Here is a 22175-nt window from a genome sequence, read left to right on the forward strand (position 1 = left end):
CTATCCCAGGAAAAAATAGGGCCAAACAACCACTGTAACGTCGCGTAATCACTTCGTTTCAGGTGTTGGTTCTAAGTTCCTGCGGCTCGCCGGAAGATCACCAACAGTTGATAGCGAGACGATGCGTCGCATTCCCGGGGCCCCTAGAGCTAACTGTCTCACAGGCATAGCCCAACCTCACACGTTGTGCCGTATACTGCGATAGCTGGACTTTGAATTTTCTCATCGCACAGTGGCACGCACACACGTCGGAGTCACTGAACATCGTGACATATACACGCACGGACTACACTCTAATACACACGCGACTCGTAAGCACTCTCTAGATCTCTGTTCATCGTCTGTAGCTAAGTACGCCACTTCCTCAAACCTAAAATACATCGACACGTCTGACGCGCACCTCTCTACTTCAAAGATTCACTGCTACTAGACACAATTCAAGCATTACTAGCTCCTCTTGTGCTCGCGAATTTTGCATACCATGCCCGCCTGGACTATTCTCCCTCCAAACAAGGAGAACCTCGATCAGGACTATTGTCATCCTATACTCATGAAGTTATTTCGTGTGATGAAAACAATCTATAGGCTTTTGGACCCGCAAAATGAACCATCAAGGGTTCATGAAGGAAAACATATCGCGATATTTGGTTATGCAGATTCGGAAGAAATGAGCGAATCTTCCGTGCTATCAAGCCTTTTCCATATATCCACTCAGACTTCTCCGCGCTTTGCTCTCTTATCTCGGGACATGCAAATCGAGGACAGGGTGCAAAACCTTCATATACCCGTCCCGCTTGAGCTCGTGCCGGTCGTGACGAACATATGCAATTTCGCTCTTGCGAGGTCACAGATTTCCGGAGACACAGACGAACCAGAATGCGACGTAGCACATCAAGTATGGCAACGAGTTCAAATACAGGTGAGCACTGATATATAGTAATCTATTTGTTTTAATACAAATCATTGGTGGCAGAAATATCACGAGCGCCTTTTGAAATCAGGTTCTACCGACTCTCCAGATGATGATCCTCAATGTACTTTGTCGATCGAGTCTCAGTCAATGCGGGATTTGTCAGATAGCTACGTGTCCTTCGATCGCCTGCATCGGATGTACCCTGCCTGTTATGCACTGGCAGCTGTATGCCGAAGGACGCTGCTGGTATAGTGAAGATATCTGCATTGAGTGTGTCAACGGCGGCACAACATGCATGTGCGGAGAAGCCTGGATGTGCGACCTCTGCACAAAAAGGAGGTCTACAGTCTTTTGCCGTTGTTTACGCTGTGATGGGCCATTTTGCGAGGATTGCTCATATATTGAGGGATGTTGCCGTTGTGGGGTTTCGAATCTCTGCGCCGAAGAAGCCTCGGAGAATGTATCGAAGGAAATCTTCGTTGAATTCGGCCCGTGCAGTAAGTGTACTACTCGCATTTGTAAACCCTGCGTGGAAGTGCGGGTGTGTGCTAGTAGAGTGAGTGCTATCGTGAGTGGGCTTAAGTATTTCCAAGGCGGGTTCATATACGAGGTAATAACCATCGATGGCGATGTACACAATCTTGAACCCGAAACATGAACAGCTCTCAGAATACAAGTCTTTTGTGTTGGAATTCATGCGCGTGATGAGTCTGAAGGTTTTAGCTACAAGGGCGCGACCTCTCAATTGCATGTACACAGGTCGTTGTTGCCTTCCAAAACAGGCGTAACGCGAAGGTTGGCGCTACGATAATTCTTCCACGCACAGACCATCAACAGAAATTATATAAACCTGTCCTCGAACTTTTTTGGTTCTTCAGAACATACTCAGCTAGGATCTATTTTATAGAAACTAACTCGAGTCTCGCATGTTTACTCATGCCACATCCTTCAATTCCGCTGGATGACACCAGCGCTCACTCGTTCGACAGAGAACATGGTCTCCGCTTGCGGGGATCTCGAGGACGTTTGGGTTTGTGCGTTGTCGGGCTGCTTGCAGCTTGGTGAAGCCGGACCCAGCGAGTGGAGCGTCTGTCTGACGGAACTTCGGGATGACGCATGTATCATGCTTGTATGTATTAGAATGGTGGCCAAATTGTACAAGTGATGTTGCTCGCAAATATTGATATGCAAGTGTGTCGGAGTCTCGCCTGTTTCAACGCGCTAAGGTTGCTAGAGGCACTTCAATATCGCGTCGGTACCTCGGTTGGGTTTTACCTCGCAATAGCTTTATGCTCATCACTCGTTTCAATCTTCAAGACATGCAATGGGCAGCTATATTAGAAGGAATGACCATCTTCCTCTGTCTATATAGGGGAGACTAAGTGGGCAGCGACGTTGTCGTTCTCGAAGGTTTTTAACCCAGTTACCCAAAATTGATCCTCGACAAGGTTGTTGACAGGAATCCTGTGGATCATCGACGCATCGTGCTTGGCTCTAAGAGCATTTTGCACAAGATTTTAAAGTCTTGGATCCTCATGCCAATCTGCCATCATGGGGAATGGCTTCTCCAAGGATCAAGGCAAGCAAAAGGCAACTAGCGACACTGAACTCAGCCCTACCAAGAGATTGCTCGTGACAATGGGTCGATGACGATCGAGAGGATGTGGTAAGTCCATCCTTAGTCCAGCAAGTAGTTGCGGGTGCTCATCAAATCGTGCCAATTCTGGGTGACTGGGTTAAATTGTAACAGGTGCCAACCTTGCGCTCTGGAATACGTTCAGGGCAGTCGAAATCATTGGAATCACGGACTGGCGGGACCGAGCGCCGTTATATGCTTGTTCCTGTTCTCGTTAAAATTGTATCTTGTCTGTCAGGACAAGGAATTCGTCGGATTCCCGCGACGGGACAAGTACGTCATGATCTAGACTCGCCAATTTCTGTGACGTTAACCGCGTGTGTAGTAACTTGACAAGTGTCTACCTTGCATGTTTGCATACACAGCCCACCCGATAGATGACCACGAGGAACATTTAACAAAGGGCTGGTATATATATAGTACTGCCCCAGATGTTCTCAGCAACACCCTTCCTTTGTTGTACTTTGTCTCATCATCATGAATACTAGTGAAACGCAGGAGATGTGAGTACTACTCGCACTAGATTTACTAGCCTAGTACGTGTCTTGATGGCGACTCGACATTCCCAGTTGGACGCACTCGAGTGCACTTGTTGTGGCAAACAGTACAAGGGCTTTTTATATTTGCCCTCAGGACGATAACATCATATTCTAGGTATCCTGTTGTACGACCATATGGCGACCCTCACAGAAGAAATCACTTTCATTTGGTGTCGCCCCAAAGCACTATCTGCGATGTTATTTCTGGTCAATCGCTACGTCGCTCTGGTCAGCAATGTCTATGGCTTAATTATCAACTTCCTGCCCGTTTCACATGAGGTGAGGTTCTGTGATTTCGTCGTGCATGTACCCAACTGGCAAGCTCACAACTCATTTCCACAGAGGTTTCAACTCTAGTTCATGATTTGTCGTTTCGCTCAAAAAAAATTAGCTGTTCGAAATATTTGGTATCCAGAGAACTGCTCATTTTTCTTCAACAAGGCATCGTCTGCGGTGAGTAGAATTATACGGCGAGAACGACATATACTGAAATTACCAGTCATATTGACCCTTCGCACTTATGCTCTCTACGGCTGTAGCAAGCGCCTGCTTATTTGGATGGTGATCATCGTTCTTGGTCTTGCGGGAGTAGCTTCTGTACGTGTTCGCATAGAGTTTTGTACTCTGTGAGTCTGCTAATCGTTTCTAGGCGGGGATGTTTGCACCTTATTCAAGCACTACGATCGACGTGCCCGGAGTTAACTGCTATGAATCAAATAATACAGCAGAGACGTACGCCATCTTCACTGTTTTGCGCGCCCACTCAAAAATTGTTGCAGAGCCGTCAGTCAGTGAATTCTGAGTGACATTCACATGCAACCTGATATCATGACTTTATCAAATTGCAGGTCCCGGGCTGGCATGGGTGGCACTATTTGTCTATGAATCGATCATCTTTGTCCTCACGGTGTTCAGGATATGCAAAACTAGAGGATCGCCGCGGTTATCACTGATAATGTCCAGGAGAAACATTCTTGATATCATATTTCAAGATGGTAAATTTTCTGTTGCATCGGTATCGCAAATATTAATCCAAGCAAACGCAGGTGCGATGTATTTTGCGTGAGGTTGCTGGTGAAAACGCTATTCGAGTGAATCTGATCCGCATTCCTTCAGAGCGATGACACTCTTTAATATACCAAACATCCTGACTTTCTACGTGAGTCAACGAACGAAATATTGGTTGGATCGCACGCTCACATTATGTTTCAGTGTGCTTCAGTGAGCACACACCCGCATCGAATTAGGTTGACTATTTCCTGACGATTGGCAAGGATATCACCAAAAGTAGTCTGGCTACCTTCACTAGCTGGTGAGTGGTTAGTGCCATAAAGACGGATCGATTTCTGATTATACCCTCCAGCATGTCCGTGACTCTCATCTCTCGGCTGATGCTTAACCTGCACAAATTTGTCGACACTGGCATTTTCTCCACCATCATCCGGGACAACGACCCCGGCTCCACTGTCTTTTCCACCAGGATTTCCGTCAACACACAGTCCGCGATCTTCTTCTCGCCATCAAATTCACTAGGTTAAATATAATAAACGTTCTGTCTCTGGATGCCAAGATGCGGAGACTCTTGTCGAGGAAAGCTGTTTTCTTGTTAATTCTTGGAGCCATGCCCTATGTTAACGGTATATATTACATTACACTTATTATGTATGTTAATAATCTTGGCTCTCGACTCGTACAGTGCTGAGCTTCTTGGTCTAATGTACTTACTCCACGTTTGTGTAATTTTCTAGACGAGCCCTGCCTGCATAATGAACCGCGTCCATAGGAGCGCGCATTTGAAACAATCAGATAGAAACCGTCAGATGGCACTAGACCAGTGTGGGGCTTTGGCCCCCGGGGTAGTACCCGTAAGCTCAAGGTCAGGCAGCCCATTAAAATGAAAAAGCGAAAAACACCTTTGGCCATTTGTCTCGTAAGTACAATCCGCTGATACAAGTCGATATATTCCAGTTAAGTAAGATGTGTCAAACCTGAGATAGAGCACACGCCTCGCTTTCGCCCTCATCGTCACTCATCCACCATTTCCTTTCCTGCTCCCGAACCCTGTTCATCCCCCGCACCTGCTCAGAGACATGCGTCCACCTCTCAGCATATATCCCTGCATTGAGGCGCCGACTCATCGGCACCGAATCCCATGCGACGATGGTGGTGAGGTTCGGGAAAATGTCAGAGAGAAATGCTGCGACTGCTACAGTCGCGCGGACGTCGATAAGGGAGTCGGCGAGACCTAATGTTTGTACAGCTATATTTTCGAACCCTTCTCCCGGACGGTCTGATGGCACCTCTGTGAACGCATCCGTGTTCAGGGCGATGCAAAGCTTCTGAAGATTAGGACAAAATTCGAGCATCGCGAGGAGGCCTATCTGAGTGATGCCGGACTTGACGCGCCATCCGGTGTTGTCGTTGAGGGAGAAGGAATAGAGATGAGGCCATGAAGAGATCAACGACCTGAGGTCGTCGTCGCTTAGGTGTATACCGTGATTGACATCGATGTCTATCCTGCCCAGACTTTCGAAGAAGCTAAGGGGCATAAAATCAAGTAAAGTGAGAGTGTGAAATGTAGGAGGTGATCCATAGCTCAATGCTTGAATGCCCATAGGCATAACATTAAATGGATGTGGGGGAAGCGGAGCATAGAGGCTCAAGCCATGGGGGAGTTGGGCCATCATATTGATGGGAGGTGCCATGAGAGATGCTGTATTAGCTTGGAGCTGTGGATACGGGAATGCGTGTACTGGCGTGACCCGGGGACTTGACGGAGTCATCAATCGCAGGCTCAAAGATTGCAATCGAGTACTCGAGAACCGCCTGAGAGTGGTAAAAAGCGAACTGACACAAGTAGGTGGTGGATTGGTGTCCACCAGCATGTGCAGAGAAACGGGCGATCCTCCAAGCTTGTTAAGGAATGCGCATAGGAAAGACAGATTCGCTGTATGAATCTCGAAATCGCGGACACAGGAAAATGCCCCTGAAGGCAAAGTCACATCCAGCCCGAGTCGCATGTTACTGGGCGTATCGAATGAAAGCTTGCGAAGAGTTGATTGCTTGGCAAGATGCGCAAGTGTAGTACCGTCTATTGCTCCACATTTGATCTCTGTGAGGTTGCTCCATGCGCAAAGGGCCTCTGATATAGTGGAAACATTGTGACAGAAGGCGTTGGTGGGCAGGGTCACCCGTGTAACATTGGGACAAAGGTAGGGCAGCGAAGCCAATATACCGAGCTCGGTTATATGCCATATACGACTATCATTTGAAATGTTTATCGTTAGGGAAGTGACTGTTGGCCCGGAAAGCGTGCGAATGAACGAGAAAGTCTCAGCTCTCTCGTCATTCCAGATGATTGACTTCAAATTCGGGAACACAGGTGATGTGGTCGGGGGGTTGCAGAGAGTACGAATGATTGAGACGTCTACCGGTCGAGTAGGGTCATGGACGTATAAGTGCTGAACACGGCGTGCAAAGCCCCAAAGTGTTTCCCATTCTGCCATTTTGAGTGGCCTCCGAAGCATTAACGGTCGTCGTGGCCTTGCCTAAATACTCGAAGCTCAGATCACCTGGCAAATGATATATCTAGGGTGAGGAACTCACCGGCATCACCGCAGCATCCTCGGTGATTAGATCCGATGCTAAGGGTTGTAGTAATGGCGCGAGGCCATTTAGTTGTGACCATAGAGCGCTGGTGGCCACATGATAGAAAACCTTGGACGTTCTAGCGAGAGAAGCAAGCGTTCTTCCTGCAATGCTGCTGGGTTCATCGCGCACGTGTTCACATATAATTGAGAGAAGCTCTTGGATAAGGAAAAGCCTGTGCATTCGCGCGTGCTGTGGTGGTGAATGTAGCATTGTTGCAAGCGTGTCGATGTATTGAAAGACGCTATCGGCTTCCTTCATTTCTGTCTGTCTCAGTTAGATTACGCGCGAGTATACTGAGATTATACGATCAACCGATGCGTTGGAGGACTGAGCGTCTGACGCGTCAGGAACTAGTAGGTTTAGAGGAAGAAGGGTTCCCGAGTAGGAACTGAAGCAGCTTTTACTTACATGGGTATTTATATATTAGGGTTTTTGTATCTCACATTCATTTTCGGTCCCGCGACCGATTACTTTGATAGATCAGTCTCCCCCCAGCGATATCATCCAAAGCAGCTACGCACAGATTCCAGGAGCGCTCGCAGCCCGACTCAGGCTACTGGCAGGGATACTAGACCTACCAGACGTCAATTAACGTGCGGACATAGTAGCCCATTGCTATCTGATAACAAGTTGACAACTTCTATTAACTGCCGTACTAGTGTCGAGCATAGTTGGGCGCTGGTGCATTCCAAAAATAAATAAAAGCACCAAAAGATCAAAATCTGGACTATCGATATGAAGATAGCTGTTAAGGAGATCCATCATGTTATGTATTTCTGTTTCTTCAAGACAGACGAGGATTCACGGAGCGTCTGTGTGCGTAAGCGTTTTTCAAGACAAAATTTACGCACTCCAAAACGTCGCCAACGTCCCCCAAGTTGCCATCGCAATCGCTATTGCGAGCAATAAACCATCAACGAAACTGCACCTTCCATCAAGAGCGATTTTGGCCGATATAGGACCAATGACGCAGATGGTGAACGCTGAGAACGAACCAAGGAAAGCCATAAGGGAACCAAACTCTGGAACGAGGATAGACACCATAATAGACAGCGCGGCGACGAATACGCGCTCGACAACGAAGGATACACGATTCAAAAGTTGACGGGGGGTCGAAGGTTTAGTGCCCAGCTGGGGTGTGACGCCGCCATGAAATGGAGTATCATTATCTATATCGAGCGTCATTTCCAGGATGACGTTGAGCTATATAGAAGCACGTCAGTATTTTACCCCTCTAGTAAAGATGCATGTAGCTCACTGGCCGCATGCTGAGAGGGAATTTCGTGCTGTTCATAGAAGTGTTAGTGTTAGGAAACAAAAGGTGCTTCCAAAACTCACAGAGGGGTTGACACCAACGACCACAGAACGATTTCGTTGATCCAGGAGTTATAACCAGGAGTGCTCATGAGGTCCTTACTGATCTATATGGGGCGTCAAAATCTCGGGTTGCCGTCAAAGCGTTGAAATTGTACGGCTCACCTCATCGCTCACATTGCTTCCGAACATCAGGTACCCAGCATAGCCAATGATCGCATAGATGAATGTGGCAATGACCTATTGGGGGTTGGGAGACGGTGAACAATTACTTCAAAACACCCTAATCAATCTACTCACGAAAGCCCCGTTGATCATATTGTCAAATTGGGAAGGATCGACCATGTCACGGGCCAACGATGGTACCACAGCATGACCAGAGAACTAATAAACTGACAATGAGTGTCATATCTCGCAAACCGTGCGCAAGATGAGACATACACCAGCCATAAACAAGCCAATTGCGATACCAACTTCCGTCATAGAGCCTGTCCCCCATGACGTTGCAGCGGGACTCCACAGACTGCCAGGAGCATCTGGCTTGGAAAAGCCGTCTATGAAAATGACAAAATAACAAGAAGCGTTGAACAAATCCCAATCATCGAGGTATACGAGAGTATCGACAGCGGTAGGAAAACCAGTGGTGCCAGTCTGTCGTTCAAAAGGTCGAGGAACCACGAGAAATATGCTGGAAGCATAACACTTACATAACTATGGACAAGATTTTGAACGTGTCTGCAGAATATGCTGGAATGACTTCGTGCAGGGAGTCGGCAGCTAAAGTGACGAAAGCGACACTTGAAAAATAAATATCAATTCCGTGACCCAGTCTCGTTGGGGGAAAATACCACCTGACAGCAAAAAGTTCAAGACAGAACAAAGTCGTGGTTAACGCAGTCGACCTCGGACCAAACGCCTTGCGACCAATGTCGGCGTATGACCTTAAACAAGGATCCTCCAAAATGATACCAGCGAGGATTTTAGCACTGTTGCATGCAGTGAGTGGGATAACACAGTTAGATAACGCGAGTTGAACTGACGTATAGCAATTCAAGAAGCCTAGAAATATAATGAGAGCTGTTCCGCCGATCCAGCCAGCATATGCGAAGGCCAGGGACTCGGATAGCATTCCTATGCCCAACAATATTGCGATGCTGTTAAGCAACTGAACAATCAACCGTACTTAGCAGAACATTCGCGATAAAATAACAACACCTACTGTCTGTCCATAGGTACTTTGTCCTCCGTAGTTATATGATCTCTTCAGGGAAACCGACGACTTGCGCCGTAGTAAAGACTGATCTGTTGGCTCTCCGCCAAAGTACGAATCTGAATCAGGTCCCCAATGACTGACTTGATTAGATGCGGAAGATCCTTGAAGCAAAGGTGTAGTTTCATCGCTAGTTATTTGAGCGAGTTGACTTCCACCAGGGGTGATTTCCCCGATATCAACAGCCCGCGAGGGGAGGAAAGCTTGTACAGGTCGCAAGACTGGACACGAAGATTCATCTCAGCCCCAGACCTCTGTCGTGTCATCCCTAGATATTAGAGCTAACTCGCCTGGTCCTTCCTCGTCATCTTCACCCGAATCCCCGTCGCCAGATAGATCTGAATTATATGGTATGTCTGAACTGGCAAAGAATTGCGAGCGACGGTCTGCGTTTGGGGAAAGATTAACTGCAGACCGATAGGAAGGCATCGTAAAAATATAGGAGAGTCGATGAGGAGGATGGCGGATGGGTAGGGAAAGAAAATAACGTCGTCGGCCCACCTCAGTAGGTCTTTAATGGATTTGAAGTTGAAAATGGCGACAATGCCGTCAGTTCTACCGAACATGCCCGAGGAACTAGAAGCTCCGGGCAGGCATTGCGATCAATGCGGACCTTGCCGTCCCAGAAAACCATGATATGGAGGCGGTCTTCGGGGTAGCGGTGGCTTCGATCACATCAAAGATGCGTCAACACTGCATATCTCTCGTACTAGCTTCTGAGAAAGCGCACCAGTCCTGAAGTTATTGCCGCCTACATCAAAAAAAAGTTCTGAGCCGCTCTTACCCAATCCCAGATAAATGTCAGAGGAAAGTCCACCTGTCCCTGGCAGAGTAATGCATCATTGCTGCAATCCTAGCCCTCCTTAGATCTCTGATACATCAACCCCTTGATGAGTCTGATGGCATTACTTGTTATGTCAAATTCAAGTGAAATTAGTAATAAAAGGAAAGTTATTTGGTCTTGCTTGTAGCTGGAATTATTCAGACTCAGCTCACTGTCGGTCACGATGTTCACGACTTCGTTCTGCACCACCACCATCACCCTCCACAATGTCGGCTCCTAATTCTCCAAGACTCGTCGACTCGTTTACCGCACCAAAGGAAATATTACAGGAGTTCGCAGATCTTGCAGAAGAAGAAAATATCGACCCCTTCGCAGAAACAGCTTCAAAACGTCAGATTGCAGCACGGCAGTCCGACTACCACAACCGTCGCTTCAGTCGCGTTGCGCAGGAGAGCGCAGATGCTTTTAAGCAAGTAGAAGATGGTATGGAGGTGGAGGGGGGATACAAAGAGGCGATGAGACTAGCTAGGCTAGAGCAGGAGGAAGCAAGAGTCAGGCGGGCGATTGAAGAGAAAGAGAGGCAAGATAGAGAAGAGGGAAAGATGAAAATGGACCTCGACAAGACACCTCCTCGTGCCGAACTTGAAGACGTCGCCATGGAGCTTGCCGCTGCAAAGGAGCTGGCAACCTCTCGCGAAGCCACTTCTGGGACCAAACGTAAACGGAGATGGGACGTTCCTGAGCCTGCGGACGAGAACGTCGACCCTAACAAGACTGACAAGAATGAATGGTCGAAAGAATCTCTGGAGGCGTCCGCGCCGAAGAAGCGTCGTTCTCGTTGGGATGCTACTCCGGCGGAGGGTACAGCTGTCGGTGAGACACCTAAGAAATCTCGCTGGGATCAAGCTGCTGTCATTCCAGAAGCACCTATGACGCAAATCATTATGAACGCGCCGGGTATCATGCAGGAAGATAAGCATAATCGCTATCTCAGCGACGAGGAGTTGGACGCTATTTTGCCAGCCACTGGGTATGCTATCGTTACTCCTCCCCCTGGATATGCACCGATGGTAGCTCCCCGCAAGCTTATGGGTGCGCCAGTCACCGAAGTAGGCGGCTTTCATATCCAGGAAGGTTCGGACGCTGCAGCGGTGGCTGCTGCCGCTGGCCTCGCGCCTGAACTTCCCACCGAGATTCCTGGTGTCGGCAGTCTTGCGTTTTTCAAGGCCGAGGACGCCCAGTATTTCGCCAAGATTCTTAAGGAGGAGGATGAAACGGAGCTATCGGTTGATGAGATGAAAGAGCGCAAAATCATGCGTTTACTTTTGAAGATCAAGAACGGTACTCCTCCTGTACGAAAAACTGCCCTCCGCCAAATCACTGACAAGGCTCGCGAGTTTGGTGCTGGTCCTCTCTTCGACAAGATTCTTCCCTTGCTCATGGAACGCACTCTTGAGGACCAGGAGCGCCACTTACTCGTGAAGGTGATTGATCGTGTCCTCTACAAGCTCGATGACCTTGTCCGTCCGTACGTCCACAAGATTCTTGTTGTCATTGAGCCACTCCTCATTGATGAGGATTACTATGCCCGCGTGGAGGGTCGCGAGATCATATCCAACCTTTCCAAAGCTGCCGGTCTCGCCCACATGATATCCACTATGCGTCCTGATATTGATCATGCCGACGAATACGTTCGTAACACCACCGCTCGCGCATTCTCCGTTGTTGCCTCCGCCCTCGGTATTCCCTCACTCCTGCCTTTCCTCAAGGCCGTTTGTCGCAGTAAAAAGTCGTGGCAGGCGCGGCATACTGGCATTCGAATCGTGCAACAGATTGCTATTATGATGGGCTGTGCTGTCTTGCCCCATCTTCGCAATCTCGTAGCTTGCATTGCGCACGGTCTGCAGGATGAGCAGCAGAAAGTGCGGACCATGACTGCCCTCGGACTTGCTGCCCTTGCTGAAGCAGCTGCGCCCTACGGTATCGAGTCATTCGATGAGGTGCTGAAGCCTCTCTGGCTCGGTATTCGTCTGCACCGCGGCAAGGGTCTTGCTGCCTTCTTGAAGGCCATCGGCTTCATTATCCCCCTCATGGACCCCGAGTACGCATCCTACTACACAAAGGAAGTCACAGTTATCCTCATTCGCGAATTCCAAACCTCTGACGAAGAGATGAAGAAGATCGTGCTCAAGGTGGTCAAGCAGTGCGCAGCCACGGAAGGTGTCACGCCTCAGTATATCAAGCAAGACATCCTACCTGACTTCTTCAGAGCGTTCTGGGTTCGCCGTATGGCGCTTGATAGGCGGAACTATCGCCAGGTTGTCGAGACGACTGTCGAGCTCGCACAAAAGGCTGGAGTGTCCGAGATCGTTGGCAGAGTTGTGAATGAGCTGAAGGATGAAGCAGAGCCTTACCGGAAGATGGTCATGGAGACGATCACCAAAGTTGTTGCCATGCTCGGTGCTTCAGATATCGACGAGCGGCTTGAAGTCCGTCTCGTCGACGGCATTATCTATTCCTTCCAGGAGCAGACCACGGAGGATCAAGTCATGCTCGATGGCTTCGGCACGGTCGTCAACGCTCTTGGCATTCGCGTCAAGCCGTATCTTACCCAGATCGTCTCTACCGTTCTTTGGCGGCTCAATAACAAGAGCGCGAAGGTTCGGCAGCAGGCTGCAGATCTCACGACCAGGCTCGCTGTTGTGATCAAGCAGTGTGGGGAAGATCAACTTCTCAGCAAGCTGGGTCTGGTTTTGTTCGAGCAGCTTGGTGAAGAATATCCCGACACTCTCGGTAGTATTATTGCTGCAGAGGGAGCAATCGCTAATGTTGTTGGTATGACGCAGATGAATCCGCCGGTCAAGGATCTTTGTGAGTTCTTTTACTACATCATAACGTTCATAGCTAACGCTTGTTATTAGTGCCCCGAATGACGCCTATCCTCCGTAATCGTCATGAGAAGGTGCAGGAGGCGTCTATCAACTTGATTGGTCGTATCGGTGAGTATCAATGCAATGTATTCCTTCTACCGTTCGCTGACCTGTTCTTTTACTAGCCGATCGTGGGGCAGAATTCGTGCCGGCGCGAGAGTGGATGCGCATTTGTTTCGAGCTGCTGGATTTATTGAAGGCACACAAGAAAGGTATTCGACGTGCTGCTGTCAACTCCTTCGGCTATATTGCGAAGTCTTTGGGCCCTCAGGATGTCCTCTCCGTCCTTCTCACCAACTTGCGCGTGCAAGAACGTCAAAGTCGTGTCTGCAGTACCGTCGCCATCGCCATCGTCGCGGAGACTTGTGGTCCCTTCACGTGTATCCCTGCGATTCTGAACGAATACCGGACAGCGGAGCTTAACGTGCGCACCGGTTGTCTGAAGGCCCTCACATTCGTCTTCGAATATATTGGTCCCCAGTCGGCGTACTACTGTGATTCCGTGGTCACCATGCTTGAAGATGCTCTGACAGACCGCGACCTTGTTCATCGTCAAACTGCTAGCGTCATCGTGAAGCACATCGCACTCGGTGTTGCGGGCATGGGCTGCGAAGACTCCATGATGCACTTGATGAATCTTGTTTGGCCTAATTGTTTCGAAACGTCGCCGCATGTCATTGGTGCCGTTATGGATGCGATCGAGGCAATGCGGGTATGTCTTGGCCCCGGTATCCTCTTGAGCTATGTTCTTCAAGGTTTATTCCACCCGGCACGCAAAGTTCGCGAGGTGCGTCTTTCCAGGTGCATATTCTGTAGCGCATACTGATCTGATTTATTTTGCTACTAGGTTTACTGGCGCGTCTATAACGCACTTTACCTCGGTGCTGCGGATGCTATGGTTCCCTTCTATCCCGATCTTGGCGAGCTTAGTGAAGGGCAAAATGTATATGACAGGCATCCACTCCAGATGTTTGTCTGACTGGCATCGAAGGTTGAGATGTCCTTGTATGATTAGGTACTGAGTTACTTATGTTTTTATTACCATGCCTCATGTAGATGTATGCAATAATGGGTCCTGCGATATTGCGTTGGATCTCTGATGTGACATGTCACTCGTCGTAAACAGCTGCCCTTCAAGACTGCAGTTCAACTAGATTCAGGTAAAGTGATCAGGTTGAAACATTTCAGACCGGTGTATTGTAGCAATCTATGCAACGTGTGCGAGGTATTATGCGTGTAATCTAAGCAGAGTGAACAACAAGAGTATTGTAAAACCGGAGTAAAAACGATGGAAAACAGTCAGGAAGTATCAGAGCAGGTCTTCTCTAATTAGAGTACGAAGGAGGTCCTGTATATTGCGTCAGAGTCCACCCATCAGGATAACGGGACCAGGCTTACCAACAGAGCGCACAGTGTTCTGTATGGCAGATTGTAAGAACAGTTTCTCGTCATCCGAAAGGCTATCAATGATGCGAACGAGACCATCCAGTGAAGCCTTGGGGTCCTCCTCTGCAACCTCCGCAAAGTGGTTGAGTAGGTGGTCAGCCTTGAGTTTCGCCAGGGTCGGTGTGATGTTGAGCTGCTCAAGAACTTCGGTTAAAGCACGGTTGTCGGACGAGGCAGTAGCAGGGATAAGTGAATCCAACAACGCGGCGCGCTCCTCAGGCTCCATTCCTGGGTTGCAGTCTTCGATCTGGTCGAGGAGACCGGAGCGTGCGATGCGGGCTCGAAGGGCCCAGTAGAAGTACCTCCGGGCGTCCTTCCACACGGCAGGTTTCGCACAACCCTTGGCTTCCATTCGCCCAGTGCGACTATACACAAATCAGACTAAGAACATCCTTTGAGCTGGGGAAAACACCTACTCATGGAGGTCTGCGTAGAGCAAAGCAAGCTGCTTGTATGTGGGCTGCAAAAAGGTCTCCCTGTTGGCCAGTGCTTGCGTCGCCTGCGCTCTTCCCTCGGCGGTCTTAGTTGTATCCTTGCTGGCTTGCTTAAGCGCAGCATACGTCGAGTCAAGGCGCTCCATCAACGTCAAGATCTTGTCTCTGCGCATCTTGATTTCAACAATACCCTCCGGCTCGAGAACACCAGCACGAGCCTCGACATCTGCATACATCTCCATCTTCTCTGGGTTGATCGAGGGATCAAGAACGACCCAGGCACCGCCACGCAGTTCACCGTTGGGGACAATGTAAACGAAGACAGGCTGTTTGTAAGCGGACAACCCATCAACGATCTTGGAGCCTTGTTTGAGCACCTCGTCGTACATGTCCTGCTGACCACCGGAGAACCCACGCCAGTTGGCGAAGATGATGAGAGGGAGTCCTTCACGATTGAAATCGAAGATGGCCTGAGCAGTTTTGTAGGCAGAGTTGGGGTACCAGACTTGACCTGCCTCCATGACCCGCTGTTCAAACGACGCTGGGTTAGCAGGGTCTGCAGGAACGATGCGCTCGATTGTCCGAGTCTCAACAGCAATAACACCCATAGGAATGCCACCAAGGCGTGCACGGCCAACAACGACAGTTTGAGCCCACCCTCCCAGCGTCTCCTGGTAGGAGCCCTTGTCGAAGAAACCTGGAAGCCACTGCGACGTGTGTTCATCTTCTTTGCCTTCGATGAACCAACGAGGATCATATGGGCCCTTGGGAGGTGTGAATGCAATATCGCGGTCCCATGAATCTGAAGTTTCGCGAATAGGCAGGGAGTCGCCTTTCGACTCTGGAACATATGATAACCACTGCAAGATGTGGGTGACACCCTCCAAGTCGCTGCTAGCAGTGAGATGCGATACACCGTTCTTGTACATGATCTGCGTCCCTCCGAGCTGCAGGTTGGAGGTATACACCTCCCGTCCGAGCACCTTGTTCAGGGCTGGAGCACCAGTGAGGATGATAGGCTGGCCCTCAACTTGCACTGCACGTTCTCCAAGACGTACGAGATAGGCTCCGATTCCAACTGATCGAGCAGTGACCAATGTAATTGTGAAGATGTCGTCGTATGCCCGTGATGTTTCTCCGGCGATAAGACCCGATCCCTTCAAACTCTCAACACCAAGACCGTCCTGCAGACCTATGATATCGGTGATCTTGTAGCGCAGCTCGCCATCAACCTCCAGCTCAACTGTGCGCACGGACGCAGCAGCTTTCTCTTGAACCTTCAAGTACTCCTCCCGAGTCAGGTAGATGTAATCGATGCCTTTCTCAGGGTGCGCATCATCATTCCAAGCGCACGAAAAGAGATTCATGACTTCTTCTCCAAGGCCAATGCGAGCGCCAGAGTTGGCAGACAGGTAAACGCGAGGAAGGCCGTATTCACGAGCGTACTTGGTGACGAGGTAGAAGAACTGATCTTCAATGGGGCCAAACGAGCCGATCTTGTAGGTGATGTCGTTAGCAATAACAACCACCTTGCGCCCGTCGGGATACTCAGGTGTCCTGAGAGTGAACACCCATGCAACCATGCCGAAGGTGTTGTTTCCTGGAGCACGTTCAACTTCCGCAAGTTCATCGTGCTCATCAAGCACGAGTTCTTTCGCCTCCAGAGTGTTCTTCGGCAAGTGCAAGGAAGTATCAGTCGTGCGAGCCTTGATCCAGAGGTTGTGCAAGGCTTTGGAGAAGAGCTCGGGGAAGTCGTAAACATAAGTGGTACCGATAAGATGTGCCTGATATCGCTTGGGTTGCAACGACTCTTTGGTTGGATACGGCTGGTGGACGGGCTGGAGGTGGAGAGGTCCCTTTTCTCCGATGGACTTCAGGATAGTGGTGCCTTTGTCCGTTGTGATCTCCTGATAGCCATGGAAGTTGACTACAAATCCAGATACGTTCTCTATTATGCAGCGAATGGGGGTAACGTTGCCCTCGCTATCTTCTAGAGCAATGCGAATTTCGGAACCAGTGACATGGAGACGCCATAACCGCTTTCCGTGTCGCTCAATGAATCCAGCAATAGCCGTCAAGACATCTTCATACGAGACTGCGAGGTTGTAGACGAAGTTCATGAAGATGTGGTTAACGTCAGCATTGCGGTGCTGTGCACTAACGACTTCCAGTGCGTCGAGAATGCTGGTAACGAGACGATCAGTTTCAGAAACGAGGTACTCCGCGGTGCTCATCGAGCCACGTAGGCGTCCGGGACGGACGAGGGCACGAATGAAGAAGCGGTTGTCTAGTTGGTTCTCCTGAGCAACGGCATGGTAAATGTGAATCTGTTGGGTCTCGACGAAACAGGGTGTGAGTTTGTAGTGAGACAGACGGCTGAGCTCCAGCTGGAAAGCAAGAGCAGGCTCGATGTTACGGATAGCTTGCTCTTCGATCCAGGAGCCGTTGGAGCTGCGAAGGGTGAAATACATCGGGTATTGTCCGCGACGGCAAATGAGAATCGTGACGCGACGGACACCACGCTTTGTAAGTATGATATTACGTTCGTTCAGGAACTTTGTCAACTGCTCTGCCCAAGCTTCTTCGGCAATGTCGTCAGTCTTGTCAAAGATACGGAGTGCCAGATTGATCACGTTGGGCGGCTGGTTGCTGCCATAACGCTGACGGAATTCCTCGACGTCAAATATAGGCAGGAGGTCGGCGACCTTGTCGAAGCCTCGTGCCATGGCAGCAAGGTCAGAGAACGACGAAATAACACCAGTCCGAACTGGCTGAGACTGGCTGCGACTAATGAGGTAGGTCAAATCGCTGACTGAGCCCTGGCGACGAGGGTCACTGTGACCAAGTGAGTGAGTCGATTGAAGAAACCGCTGTACGGCGAACTTACGGTGCAGTGACGCTTGGAGTCGATGGCGGCGAGTGGGATTGACCAAGGTTGAACCTCCAAGTTACAGCGCTCGGCAATTCGCCATCATCCGAACCGTCACCCTCCTCGTAGTCAACGGAGAGAAGTGAGTAAGCGCGGTAAGCACGTCGGACGTAAACCTCGAAAGCAGCTGTATAGACGATGTCAGTTAAAGTGACTAAATCAGATTATCAAGTTGAAGACAGACCCATGGTGACAACTGGGTCGGTGTGCGAGAAGAACGCGGGGAGGACATCGTAGACGGTATAACGCGAGTCGCTCAACTCTCTTAAAATTTCAGCAGATGGTGCCCTGAACGAGTTGTTAACGGCAGACACAACATTAGAATGGTCGGTTTACCTGTTACCAGCGCCAGCTTCGCCGTAAACGCTCGAGGTGACCGATGCTTTCAAGATAGCCTCCATTTGAATGAGACGTTCTTCGTAAGACGGCATCTGTCCGAGAATAAGAACCTCGCGAGCCTTGAGAGAAACGGGGATTGAGGACCTGAAAATCCCTGGTGAGTAATCATAACGGGAGAATATGGTGGACCCTACTTGGATTCAAGAGCTGCAAGGCCATTGAGGACCTGGTATAATCGGCTCTCTGCATTTGAGACAGGTAAACTGCTCGTTTTGACATAGTCAAGGATCGCCAATACTAGCTTCGCCTTGCTCTGCGCCTTCGTGTGACTGAGCACAAGCGCAACAACCTTGTCGAGATCGTCCTTGTTTTGCTCTCGAAGCTTGAGGACACGAGCCTCAATGCTTCCGCCAAAGAGTTTCTCAGTCTCCTCGTACGCAGAAAGCAGGTTGGCAATTGTGTGCACCTCGTGACCCTTCAAGCCACCCATAAAGCGCTCGAGAACATCATATAGAGCACTGAGCTGCAAGCGGAACATTGTCCTGTCTTTGGGCAAGACGGAGTCCTGGACATAGTGCTCGAGCACCTTCTTGATGCGTACTGCGGGGAACTCCTGAGCGTCGCTCTTCGACTTGGCGATCTCGATCGCGCCACGGATGCCCTCTTCAAGTTTTGCAGGCATGCGGCCAGAGAGTGCAGATAAGATGGCGTTGACTTCAGAGTAAGGAAGCTCGGGGTCGTGCAGCACCTCGATGAGGTCCTTGAAGGTCGAGGCCATAATCGCCTGGTTGTCATAACCTTCAAGGATGTCGTTAAGGGTACCCATGCAGCGAACGAAGCGCTGATAGGTCTTGTTACCGACGATGCCAGGGAGACCCATAGGAGGAAGGAGACCTTCGAAGGGTTTAGCATGCTTCACACGGGCTGGGTCGTCGAGAGTAAGGATGCCAAGTATGTCACCGGGCTCAAGGCTGACACCAGGTTGCTTAACAAACTGGACTATGCCGTCCTCAGCAGCCACGAGTGGCATGTACATCTTCATGACCTAGAGGCAATTAGCTCAAACAGTGAAACATCGAGTATATATAATACTTACCTCGATTTCTGCGTAGGTCTCACCAGCGTTAATATGATCGCCGCTATCGACAAGGAACCTGACGAGCTTGCCAGGACTTGGGCTTCTGAGTTGCGTGGGGTCATTCTCCTGCTCAATCAAACACGTCTTCGCGTCGACCATGAGACGTAGCGCGCCTACTTCCTCTCTCCAATACACGGAATGACTCCGACCATCGAGTAGGATGAGCAATCCACCATCAGCCAGCGGGCGAGCGCCAACCATAGTCCGACCACCATTCAAGAAAAGCGTCCACATGTTCTTTGAGGAGCGTGCGCAAGTAAAGTTGTACCGCGTGTTCTCATAGATGTAGTCAACACTGAAGACGGTTTTGAGCAGGTCACGGGCAGGAACCTGACCCTTGTCGAGGATGCGTTTGTACTCGCTGATGCAAGCATCAGCAGCGAGATGTGCCTTCGTGACGGCACCACAGACGACAGCAAGTGTAGCATCAGGACGCTCGGCAGTGAGCTTATTGCTGATGAGGGTGTCTAGCCATCCGGTTGTGAAGGTGTTCTCGGTGAACGCCTCGAGCTCAAGGAGCTTGATGAGGTACTCGACAGTAGTTCGGAAGTCTCCACGAATGCTAAGCTCCTTCAACGCGACGATCATGTTCTTCCTACTCTCAGATCGATCTTCGCCATACGCGAAAATATGACCGAACTGAGAATCAGCGAACTCGTGCAAACCACCCGCGGTGCTGACGGAGAAGTAACCCCACACATTCGTGCTAGAACGGAAGTTGAGCTCTTGCAAAGATCCAGACGAAGGTTTGAATCCAGCATCAGGGTTCTCGGCGGTAATACGAACTGCAACAACATGACCCTTGGGACGCGGTTTGCGCTGAAGTTGATTGGACTCAGGCTTCACCATGTCGAAGTCGATCTCGGAGGAGGCATTAGGAGCCACGCCATAAAGAGTGCGGATGTGACGGATCCTGTGAAGAGGAATACCCATGGCTACCTGCAGTTGAGCAGCAGGTAAATTGACGCCGGAAACCATTTCGGTCGTCGGGTGCTCCACTTGCAAACGGGGGTTCAGCTCAAGGAAGTAGAATACGTCCTCCCCGTGACTATAGAGATCTAGAGGGGAACACGTCAGCCAATTTGAAAAAAGGTCGCAGTAAATAAAGCGCATACATTCAACCGTTCCTGCGCTGACATATCCAACCAACTTTGCCAGCCGGACGGCTGCACGCTCCATCTGCTCAAACGTATCCTCTTTCGCAATGGTGACGGGGGCTTCTTCTATAATCTTCTGGTGACGACGCTGAACGGAACAGTCGCGTCCGAACAAAGAGATGGCATTGCCATACTGATCGGCGAGCAACTGAACCTCCAAGTGTCGCGCTTGGCCAGCCAGCTTCATGACGAAAATCGGCGATCCTGGGGAAGGCAGGTTAGTGGACGCTCACTTCGAATTACATGACAGTACCTGGGATTTCTCCTGCAACGGCGTGGAATGCATTCTTGAACGCATCCGGATGATCGACTTTACGAATTCCCTTTCCTCCTCCACCCTCGCTGGCCTTGATCATGACTGGATACCCGATGGTTTCAGCCTTGGCGAGACCCTCCCCGACACTTGTGATACAAGCATCCTTATATGCCTCGTCCGGAACAGTCACGAAACCTTGATCTGATAGAGTAGTGTCTGAGATGCCAGAGCCCGACCAAGCCATACAGGGAACATCTGCACTCTGAGCGACGATCGTACTTGATATCTTGTCGCCCAAGCTCCTCATGGCACTTCCTGGGGGACCGATGAACACAATACGGTTCTTGGAAGCAGCAAGACTCTCTGGTAGTCGAGGGTTTTCAGACGCGTGACCCCATCCTGCCCAGACTGCATGCACGCCAGCACGTTCGGCAACATCGACGATCAGGTCCACGTTGGCATAATTGTTATTGTTCGATCCTCCTGGAACCTCGATGTACTGGTCCGCCATGCGGATGTACTCAGCATTTACTTTGAGGTCCTCAGGAGTTGCCATGACTGTAAACTCAACAGCACGCTCCGTTCCGAACGTTTCATAACTCCATTGGCGGATCGATCGAATCTCCTTGACCGCCGCGATACCTGAGTATATGCATGAACAAACATTCCCAGCATGATCTGTGTTAGCACGTACCGTTATTTGCAATGAGTACCTAGAAAAGTAAGAAATTGATCAGAATTATATTAACGGAGATGAATGGAGATGGGTAAAGTACACGAAGCACAGTTCAAAGAACCCCAGAGGAGGTGGGTGAGACACTTACTTTCGTGATAACTGTATGGCCACCATGAGCCTTTACAAAGTCTGTGACACGGCCAGCAGGAGCCTTGTCCAGCGAATTGCCACCTGAAAGTAAGATCAATATCCAAAACGCGTTAATTACAGTTCGATGGGACGCGCACCTATGAAGTGGGCTACTTTTGAGTGATCGTAGGCCGACATTGTTGCCGCCAGTTATTGAGATTAATTGGATGGACTGAATTTGCTAGAAGACTGGACTGCCAGAGAGATGGTGATGGAAGGAAGGAGAAAGAGGACTCGGACTCGGTATGATGGGGACTGTCAAGTATTTTACCTCTTTACAGAGCCCCAAAAGTATATCCTCCGTTACGTAATTAACGATTGGCTCTTGTGGTTATCACATTAGCTGAGTGTCTTGAAACTGGTTTCAGACACGACGGTGGCGACAACGCTGACCCTAGTCGTCGTCTGACATGCTCTCAACGATATACTTGACTCTCATCGTTCCTCGCAGGGCCCGCTATAGGAGCGTGGGGCCTGAATAGACGTTTATGTAACGTCCCCAACGAAAGTTTCCAACAGGATGAAAATCACAAGCGACTGTATATCTTACATGATAGCTACTGACTAACCTCAA

The 22175-nt window shown here is 49.8% G+C and overlaps 6 protein-coding genes across 6 annotated transcripts; 3 read left to right on the forward strand and 3 right to left on the reverse strand.

The window, feature by feature from the left end:
- The first annotated feature begins 373 nt into the window (after nt 1-373).
- EDB91DRAFT_865479 (uncharacterized protein) lies at nt 374-1236 on the forward strand. The gene is made up of 2 exons (XM_041328643.1): nt 374-919; nt 974-1236. Exons 1-2 carry the CDS (start codon nt 482-484, stop codon nt 1163-1165), a joined length of 630 nt encoding a protein of 209 aa, XP_041172064.1. The 5' UTR covers nt 374-481; the 3' UTR covers nt 1166-1236.
- Nucleotides 1237-2667: 1431 nt separating this feature from the next.
- On the forward strand, nt 2668-4679 carry EDB91DRAFT_865522 (uncharacterized protein). Its single transcript, XM_041328644.1, has 15 exons — nt 2668-2822; nt 2875-3052; nt 3119-3153; nt 3240-3372; nt 3480-3541; nt 3588-3685; nt 3738-3820; nt 3868-3871; nt 3937-3953; nt 4004-4083; nt 4135-4150; nt 4205-4247; nt 4301-4309; nt 4363-4400; nt 4452-4679. The coding sequence occupies exons 2-15, from the start codon at nt 3027-3029 to the stop codon at nt 4624-4626; spliced, it is 819 nt and encodes a 272-aa protein (XP_041172065.1). The 5' UTR covers nt 2668-2822; nt 2875-3026; the 3' UTR covers nt 4627-4679.
- Nucleotides 4680-4903: 224 nt separating this feature from the next.
- On the reverse strand, nt 4904-7128 carry EDB91DRAFT_1339311 (uncharacterized protein). Its single transcript, XM_041325661.1, has 2 exons — nt 6695-7128; nt 4904-6636 (listed from the first exon to the last, which is right to left on the reverse strand). Exons 1-2 carry the CDS (start codon nt 6995-6997, stop codon nt 5071-5073), a joined length of 1869 nt encoding a protein of 622 aa, XP_041172066.1. The 5' UTR covers nt 6998-7128; the 3' UTR covers nt 4904-5070.
- A 134-nt stretch (nt 7129-7262) lies between these two features.
- EDB91DRAFT_1350170 (transmembrane amino acid transporter protein-domain-containing protein) lies at nt 7263-9889 on the reverse strand (the record flags this gene model as incomplete). Its single annotated transcript, XM_041326048.1, has 11 exons — nt 7263-7942; nt 7998-8025; nt 8078-8160; nt 8219-8293; nt 8354-8437; nt 8495-8704; nt 8766-8850; nt 8905-9039; nt 9094-9218; nt 9273-9544; nt 9610-9889. 11 exons carry the CDS (start codon nt 9887-9889, stop codon nt 7583-7585), a joined length of 1737 nt encoding a protein of 578 aa, XP_041172067.1. The 3' UTR covers nt 7263-7582.
- Nucleotides 9890-10224: 335 nt separating this feature from the next.
- On the forward strand, nt 10225-14151 carry EDB91DRAFT_1162636 (armadillo-type protein). Its single transcript, XM_041319871.1, has 4 exons — nt 10225-12978; nt 13029-13106; nt 13163-13824; nt 13885-14151. The coding sequence occupies exons 1-4, from the start codon at nt 10374-10376 to the stop codon at nt 14014-14016; spliced, it is 3477 nt and encodes a 1158-aa protein (XP_041172068.1). The 5' UTR covers nt 10225-10373; the 3' UTR covers nt 14017-14151.
- On the reverse strand, nt 14113-21833 carry EDB91DRAFT_865656 (acetyl-CoA carboxylase). The gene is made up of 13 exons (XM_041328645.1): nt 21700-21833; nt 21561-21643; nt 21431-21449; nt 20734-21378; nt 20439-20684; nt 19282-20381; nt 18380-19230; nt 18183-18329; nt 18031-18134; nt 17805-17973; nt 14900-17752; nt 14436-14848; nt 14113-14385 (listed from the first exon to the last, which is right to left on the reverse strand). Exons 1-13 carry the CDS (start codon nt 21737-21739, stop codon nt 14363-14365), a joined length of 6693 nt encoding a protein of 2230 aa, XP_041172069.1. The 5' UTR covers nt 21740-21833; the 3' UTR covers nt 14113-14362.
- Between the last annotated feature and the right edge of the window lie 342 nt (nt 21834-22175).

This window comes from Suillus paluster (assembly GCF_016628075.1).
Source record: "Suillus paluster strain FC165 chromosome Unknown EDB91scaffold_88, whole genome shotgun sequence".
NCBI lineage: Eukaryota > Fungi > Basidiomycota > Agaricomycetes > Boletales > Suillaceae > Suillus > Suillus paluster.